General features: G+C 45.4%; 1 protein-coding gene across 3 annotated transcripts in view; it reads left to right on the forward strand.

Moving 5' to 3' along the window:
- The window catches only part of ELL3 (elongation factor for RNA polymerase II 3), a 38,702-nt gene that overhangs the window by 16,126 nt on the left and 13,987 nt on the right, over positions 1-8,589 (forward strand). The window contains exons 3-14 of one of the 3 annotated variants that reach the window (XM_078448568.2): positions 4,417-4,550; positions 4,811-4,846; positions 5,202-5,311; positions 5,425-5,623; positions 5,713-5,792; positions 5,932-6,007; positions 6,188-6,368; positions 6,451-6,493; positions 6,618-6,789; positions 7,204-7,248; positions 7,349-7,382; positions 7,626-7,936. In XM_078448568.2, the coding sequence (XP_078304694.1) occupies positions 4,417-4,550; positions 4,811-4,846; positions 5,202-5,311; positions 5,425-5,623; positions 5,713-5,792; positions 5,932-6,007; positions 6,188-6,368; positions 6,451-6,493; positions 6,618-6,789; positions 7,204-7,248; positions 7,349-7,382; positions 7,626-7,627 (1,112 nt within the window). In that variant the 3' untranslated portion in view covers positions 7,628-7,936. Of the gene's footprint in view, positions 1-4,416; positions 4,551-4,810; positions 4,847-5,201; positions 5,312-5,424; positions 5,624-5,712; positions 5,793-5,931; positions 6,008-6,187; positions 6,369-6,450; positions 6,494-6,617; positions 6,790-7,203; positions 7,249-7,348; positions 7,937-8,589 lie in introns of those variants that run through there. The other 2 variants (XM_081795881.1, XM_060618722.3) reach the window with 2 other exon arrangements.

Below are 8,589 nucleotides of genomic sequence, written 5' to 3' on the forward strand. Positions count from 1 at the left end.
TAATCTTAAAAAAAAGAATAAAATATAGGCACAAAATTTAACCAAGAAGATGAAAGACCTGTGCATTGAAAACTATAAGACATTCATGAAAAAAATTGAAAAAGACAAATAAATGGAAAGATACTCTATGCTCGGCTCATGGATTGGAAGAATTATATTGTTAAAATGTCCATACTACCCAAAGCAATCTACAGATTCAATGCAATCCCTATCAGAATTCCCATGGCATTTTCCACAGAACAGTTTTAGAAATAATTCTAAAATGTGTAAAGAACAACAAAAGATCCCAAACAGCCAACACAATGTTGAGAAAGAGAACAAAGTGGAGGTATCAGCTCTCTGATTTCAAACTACAAAGCTATGGTTATCAAAAACACAGACACACAGAGCAATGGAACAAAATTGAGAGCCCACAGTTAAACCCACATATGGATGATTAATGCATGACAAAGGAGCCAAGAACATACAATGGAGAAAGGATTGTCTTTTCAATATATGGTATTGGAAAAACTGGATCACTATCTTACACCATACACAAAAACTAACTCAAAATGGATTAAAGACTTGAACGTTATACCTGAAACCATAAAATTCCTGGAAGAAAACATAGGCAGTAAGCTTCCCAACTTTGGTCTTACTGATAATTTTGTGGACCAGACTTCAAAGGCAAGGGGAACCAAAGCAAAAATAAACAAAGAGGATTACTTTACAATGCTTCTGCACATTGAAAGAAAACATCATCAAAATGAAAAGGCAACCAATTGAGTGGGAGAAGATTTTTGAAAATTATAGACCAGGGATTAATATCCAAAATATATAAAGAACGCAAACAACTCAAAAAACACAACAACAATAAGAACCAAACAACTTAAAATAGGTTTATTATGAAATAGAGGATATGAATAGACACTTAGTATATCTACAGATATGTGCAACCATCACCTCTGTCGGTTTTAGAACATTCATCACAGAGGTCACTTCTTTTTTTTTTTTTTAAGATTTAAAAAAAATTTTTAAGTTTATTTATTTTTGAAAGAGAGAGGGAGAGAGCACAAACTGGGAAGGGGCAGAGAGGAGAGACAGAATCCCAAGCAGGCTCCACACCATCAGCACATAGCCCGATGTGGGGCTTGAACTCACACAGCATGAGATCAGACCTAGGCTGGGAAGCTCATCAGAAGCTCAATGGCCTGCACCACCCAGGTGCCTCTCACAGTGGTCAATTCTTAATCTTCATTTTACTTGGCCTATCAATAGCTTTTGACATAGTTGACCAATCCCTGTCTTCTTGACACATTTTTTCACTTGGCTTTCAGGACATCACACTCTCTTGGTGTTTCTCCTTCCTCACTGGTCATCTCCTTTCATTTGGTTTTGCTTTTCTTCCCCCATGACTTCCTTCTAGAGATTGCAGTGCTCCAGGGTGTAATCTTTTAAACTCTTTATTATCCTCCTGGGTGATCTCATCTAGTTTCATGGCTTTAAATACCATCTATATATTTAGTACTATCAAGTTTACATCTCTATCCCAGACATCTTTCACCATCTCTAAGTTTGTGTATGTAACTGTCTGCTCCACATCCCCATGTGGATTGTAATAGATAACTCAACATGTTCAAAACTAACCCTGTTACACCTGCAGTCTTCCCTACCTCAGCTGATGACAATTTCATCCTTCTAGTTGTTCTGGCCAAAAATCTTAGAGTCATCCTTGATGCCATTTCTCTCTCACATACCACATTCAATCCGTTAGCAAATTCTGTCGGCTGTATACATTCAGAACCCTATCCCTTCTCCCACCTCCTCTCCTACCCCCTGGTGTGAGCTGTCACCATTTCTAGCTTGAATTACTGCAGCAGCCTCCTAACAGGTCATATTGCTTTTAATCCTTGTCCCTCTACAGTCTACTCTTAATACAGCAACTACAGGATCCTTTGAAAATAGAGGTGACTTCTTGTTACTCCTCTGCTCAAAACCTTGCAGTGACTCCCCAGAGTAAAATCCAAAGTTCTTATAGTAGTCCACAAGGCCCTCCAGGACCTGATCTGCCCTTGCTCCTTACCTTCTTGATTTCACTTCTTTACTCTCACCCTTACTTTTTTTTTTTTTTTTTTTTTTTTTTTTTTTTTAAATTTTTTTTTTCAACGTTTTGTATTTATTTTTGGGACAGAGAGAGACAGAGCATGAACGGGGGAGGGGCAGAGAGAGAGGGAGACACAGAATCGGAAACAGGCTCCAGGCTCCGAGTCATCAGCCCAGAGCCTGACGCGGGGCTCGAACTCACGGACCGCGAGATCGTGACCTGGCTGAAGTCGGACGCTTAACCGACTGCGCCACCCAGGCGCCCCTTTTCTTTTCTTTTTTTTTTTTTTTTTAATTTTTTTTTTTTTTTTTTTCACCCTTACTTTAATGCAGTTACATAGGCCTCAACTTTTCCTCAAACACTCCAGGCACACTTCTCACTCACTTACAGAGTTTGCGCTGGCCAGTCCCTCTGACTAGAAAGCATTTCCTCCAACGGTATGGTTTGGGGATTTGGTTTGGCCAATCCCCTCACCTCCTTTAGGGCAATGTTCCAATTTCATCTTCTCCCTAAGGCCATCTCTTATCACCTTACTTAATATACAGTCAACCCTCTCCACCCCTCTTGACTTCCTCCTCCTCTACTTCCAAACCCACTTACCTTGCTCTATTTTTTCTTTTATCTATAGCACCTTTTAACATACAGTGTTATTTCTTATGTTTATTTCTTAGCTTTGTCTATAGTGCCTTCTTCCCCTCTGGAATAAGTTCTCCAAAGCAAGAAATCCATTCATTGATGTATCCAAGGATATAGTACAATGTCTGGTACAATAATTATGTGTTGAATGAGTGAATGAAAAATGTGGGTTATAGTACCTACTCTAAAATTATTTTAGGGATTAAATTAAATGCAAAGATCTTGACACACAATGGACATCCAGCATGTTAGATTGCTATCTCCCTTCTCCCTTCCCCAAATATCTTTCCCACTTGCCTCCTCTTATAGCACTGTTCCTTCTCTCTTCTCTGAAAAATTTGACAATTCTGGGCTCTCCTTTGAGTTTAAATCCAGGAAAATCCAACAAAAGTCCACAGATGTCATCTGAGAAGAAAAGGAACACTGGGACACCAGCTTTACCCACTGCCACACTGTTTATCAAATTAAGAAACTGTCACACAGAGAAGCAGAAAGACCCAAAGAGATGGAAAGATAAATGTTTTTGTTATTGGAGTTGGAGATTTATTACACCATTTTTTAAAATTACCTTTATTGAGGACTAATTTACATGCATTAAAATATACATATTTTAAGTGTACTGTTTGATGAGTTTTGACAAATGTATAGGTAATCTGATTTGGGATGGAGGGCATTAAGGTCACCTGGGATTATGTAGGTCCAGGGGTTTAACGGAGGGATCCTGGCCAGGAAAGAGAACATCAAGACTCTTGGAAAACATACTCAAACAGAGACAAGTGGAGACACCAGGGCCAACCTGAAATTGTTCCTGGGGTCTCTATGCACCAGGATCTGAACCTCCAGAATGTCTCACAACTTCGTGGCACCTCTTGGCCCTCCTGAGGGAGTGGGCTAGCTGCCTTTCACACCAGTCTCACGTGTATATGCCAGGAGCGGTGACCTGTGACTGAGCCCTCCTCTGCCCTGCAACTCTCCTGCCAATACCCACACCCCTCATCCTCGCCTACCGGTGGGGATGGGAGGGGGCCGTTCCAGACCACGCAGCCAATTTTCACCGCTGCCAGACACCCACCGGGTCTGATTTTCTCTCCAGCCTCAGTTAGAAATCGTCTTCGAGTCCTCGGCAGCACCGCAGGCCGGAAAAAGCAAAAGTGCCGCGCCAGGTGTTGGCATCAGAAATACTCCTTTGGGTCCGCCATTCTCTGGTCCCTGGGAGCTCTTGGCCTCTGAGGTGCGATATACTGAGCCAGCCCAGCAACCAGGTCCGCTCCCGCCTCCTCAGATTCTGAAATATTCTAGGGGTTGCAGGTTCAGCTTCATTTAGAGACAGCAACTCCGACTTCAGGTTGGCTAGGGAAACTGAGGCACGACTGGGGATTTTAGGTGAGGGGTCTAAAGTTGGCCGCAGACTTTACTCCTGTAACTTGACAACCCCTATCGAAAGCCCAGTGTGGTGCGTGCAGATCTAAGAAACCAGTGGGTCGGTTTGCGCAGACATCTGGGGGATAGCGAAGCACCGCCCAAGCGGCTGGGAAACCTCAGGGGTGGTGCTGGCTGGAGGTGGGGCCAGGGGTGGGTCCTGGCGGAGGGCGGGGCCGACCTGGGCTACCAGGAGTGCCAGCCTAGCCCTGTACAGCAGAGGTGGTGGTAGTCGCCTTTGCCCTTGGTTCTTGTTCTGCTTGCGCTCGACCTCGCAGCCATGGAGGCACCCCAGGAGCTTCTGAGTGGGAAGCTCCAACTCTGCTTCACCCCCGCTGCCGGGACCAGCCTCCTGATGCTCAGGCTGAACGACGCGGCGTTGCGGGCGCTGCAAGAGTGTCGGCGGCAACAGGTGCGGCGGACCCCAGGGCCCCATCTTTCCTAGCCTCTCTCTCTACCTCTCGGGATCTCGGGCCTCAGCCGGCGACCCTGGCGAAGGGACCTGGGGTTTGGGGAGTGGCATCCGTAGGTTCCGATCTCCCCACCTCTCCAAGTGAAGCCCGAGAGGCAGGTGTCTATCCCCCCACCCCCCACCTCCACCCCAGGCACCTGACGCCGGAACCTGGGAATGCCACTTCACCTGCGCTCAGCTCGCATCTGCTCTCCCCGCAGGTTCGGCCAGTGATCGCTTTCCAAGGCAACCGAGGGGTAAGTAAGGGCCTAGGTTGTGTGAAAGAGGTGGGGTGCGGGGAGAACAGAAGTAGGCTTTGGGCAGGTGCGGCCAAGGCGGGAAGGCTGACAGCAGTCACCGTCTGAGGAAGTTCCGAGAACTGAACTCCGAGTGGGGCGGAGGGGGCTGCTGGGGTTGTGGTCCCAGGAGGCTGCGGTTGAGGAGACTGTGTCGTCTCATTCTCCTGGGGAACTCAAGCCCAGCTGCACCTGGTGTACTAACGAGCCCCATGGGACCCATCTTCAATCTTAGGGCTGGCTGAGGGAAGAATGGCAATGGAAGGAGGGGGAGGGGCTGACTTCATGGAGCTTATGGTTCTCCTTTTGCCTCTAGTATCTAAGGTTCCCAGGACCTGGATGGTCCTGCCTCTTCTCCTTCATAGTGTCCCAGTGTGCCCAAGAGGGCCCTGGTGGCTTGGACCTTGTGTACCAACGCTTAGGCAGGTAAGGGGGAACCGGTAGCAGGTAAAAAGGGTTTGTGGAAAGTTGGGGAGGCTGATTCCAGAGGTACTTAAAAGTTCACCCTCCTGGGATTTTTTTCCACCACCCCTTTCCAGATCTGGGCCTAACCACCTACACTGCCTGGGCCCACTCAGGGAACGCCTCACTATTTGGGCAGCCATGGATTCCATCCCTGCCCCATCTTCAGTTCAGAGACACAACCTAACTGACAGTGCCAGAGATCCTGAGAGTTGGCAGAACATAGACTATTCTGAGGAAGACACAGTTTCACAGCCACAAATGGCACTAAAAGAGGTGAGGCCACAAACTGCATGTAGCTGGAATAAGGTGGGGCACAGCCTGAAGCCCAGAGAGCCAAGTGCCCCTGCCACTTTCCCTGCCAGGTGCCAGATCCACTGGCAAGCAGCCAAAGACAGTCACTCCCAGGATCCTCAGAGGAACACATGGCACAGTGGGAAGTGAGGTACCTGGGGCAGGGTGGGACTAACCTGGGAATCTCTCTGGAATTGCCTTTCTTTCTAATCTCCACTCTAAATGCTTTAATAAGAGATCTAGCCCTACCTTGGCCTTCATCTCTCTCATTCCCTCTTCAAATATCCTAGAAACCAGACCCATCTTCCAAACAGAGAACCTGATCAGGCACTGCCTTCCTCAGCTAGCCAGAAACATTTGGACAAGGTGAGTTGTCCAGGGATTTTAGCAGCGGATTTTCCAAGAGATCTTTGTTCGATCAGGCTAAAGTTTAAAATTAGGAGCCTTTATTCTGATGCTCCCAGAGCTCATTCTATGAAATTAATTTTCAAAAGAAGTGCAGAATACACCTCTGGCTTACTGTTTATGTGACATTTTCCCCAATAGAAGCGTCCAGCACCTGCAACCACTAGAAAACTAAAAGAAAAGAGGCTCAGAACCCTGCCTTTAGCTCCAAGTGCCCTACAAGCACTGCCCAGTGAGGACCTGCAAGAGGGAGATTGGGAGCAAGAAGATAAAGATGAAGACATGGGCTCCAGGCTGGAACACAGTCCCTCAGTTCAAGCAGGTGAGTTAAATGAGAGAAGGGAAAAACTGCTCTAGTTGGAAAAACACCTAATCACTTTTCTGTCCTTTTGATTCCTTCCTAGATTCTGAATCCCCAAGCCCTGAAGAAGTACCAGATTATCTCCTGTGAGTCCCCTGCTACTTCCAATTTTATCAAGCCTTGTACATAGGAGATATTAAGATAAACTTTCTGTGACCTAGAAGCTTTTAGGGGCAATGAAATTAAAGGTGACAATTCTGCTCCTGGCAGGCAATACACAACCATCCACAGTGCAGAGCAGCAACATGTTTATGAGCAGGACTTTGAGATGGATTATACTGAATACCGCATCCTCCATGCTCGTGTTGGGGCTGCAAGCCAAAGGTTCAGAGAGCTGGGAGCGGAGATCAAGAGAGTTCAGCAAGGAACTCCAGAACATAAGGTAAGGACTGGACCCAAGCTGACTTTCTAGCCTTACTGGCCATAAACTCCCTGCTAATTTGCTCAGAAGACCGGTAACCAAAGTGGCAAGCCAAGTCTGTTTTGAGAAAAAGTAATCTCTATCATTTGATAGAATGAGATGGGAAGTTACTGCTCTCCCTTCAAAAACTGGAGTTCTTGGGGCATCTGGGCGGCTCAGTCACTTAAGTGTCCAACTTCAGCTCAGGTCACGATCTCATAGTTTTTGGGTTTGAGTCCCTCCTCAGGCTCTGTACAGATAGTGCGGAGCCTGCTTGGGATTCTCTCTCTGCCCCTCTCCCACTTTCTCTCTCAAAATAAGTAAGCTTAAAAAAAGAAAAGAAAGAAAAGTTTTTTCTCAAGGTTCAACTTGGTGCTAGCATTTTCTTTGTTTCAGGTGCTGGAAGAAAAAATAGTCCAGGAATATAAGAAGTTCAGGAAGGTAAGATAAGGTCTGGGAATGGTAGCAAGAAGGTAGAAATGGTAGATCTTTTTTTTTTTTTTTTTTTTTTTTTTTTGATGTGGATGCTTTTTCTTTGCAGCGGTATCCAGGTTACAGGGAAGAAAAGCGTCGCTGTGAGTACCTGCATCAGAAATTGTCCCACATTAAAGGTCTCATCCTGGAGTTTGAGGGAAAAAACGGGCAGCTGAAGCTATCAGAAGGCTCTTTACCTTCTCTCTGCTCAGTGAGATATGAAGGAACAAAGCAACTATAAACTGCAGAGTGCAATTGTCTGCTCTTCTTATTGCTGAGTCCACGGTGGCAAGTACGAGAGCTCTTCTAAGATTTCACTTTCATTGTCGCATTTTACTTTTTAGGATGTGGGCACAGTGCCAAGATTCCACAACTGTGCCCAGGAGACTAGGAAGAGTAGCAGAGGCTTGGCTTCTTCATCTTTAGTTCAGCCAAGTCATTTTCAAATCCTGAGAAATGACACCCTTCCCAGGACAAGATACCTTGAGAACATTAGAATTTAGCCTGGTAGCCTCCCTAAAGCAACAGTAGAGAGAACTTTTGGTAACAGAGCTAAAACTTGTAATACACCTGGATATAATGGGAAAGGGCTTAGTTGTTCCCCATGTACTAAAAGTGAATTCTTTTACAAACATGGCTAAAAAATGAAAACTGATTGCTTCTGTGTCCTCTGTATAAGTTTGTATGCTTTCCTTAAACTCTTCAAGGCAATAGTTATTACCCACGACTATCTATTTGTACCATTTCTTGGGTGCTCTGAAAAATTAGATCCCCAGATCCCAGCCCAGGTCTTATGTATTAGAATCTTCAAGGTTATGGTTAGGCATCTTTACTTTTTCAAAGCACTAAGGATGATCTTGCTATGTATTTTGCTATTAAGGCTCTATCAAATCCATCTTATAATTTGCAGCTAGAGATTACAACAGGAATAAAGTTCTCTTTTTCAACCCATAGAGGTTGAGGATCATCTACAAATAGGGCTCCTATCTGGAATTATCTAGTACTAAAAACTTTAAATACAGATAGGATTTGGATTTACCCAAAAAACAGGGAAATTCATTTGAACAAAAGATCATGTCAGTCTTATCCTTCTTTTCCCCCACTGTTGCAGAAGAAAGTGGATGCTTCATTCACAACCAGGAATGATATGCCTTTCCCAGTTCCACTGGAGAAGGAAGTTAATGGGCCACACCTGGGCTGTGGGGGAGAGAGGTGCACCCAGCAGTGTCAGCAATTCCTGAAACAACTTGGATGGAACCCCAACCTGATGCCACACCCATACAGGGCATTTTTGGGCAGAGACTAGCC

The sequence above is a fragment of the Panthera onca genome, chromosome B3 (genome assembly GCF_046562875.1).
Source record: "Panthera onca isolate mPanOnc1 chromosome B3, mPanOnc1 haplotype 2, whole genome shotgun sequence".
NCBI lineage: Eukaryota > Metazoa > Chordata > Mammalia > Carnivora > Felidae > Panthera > Panthera onca.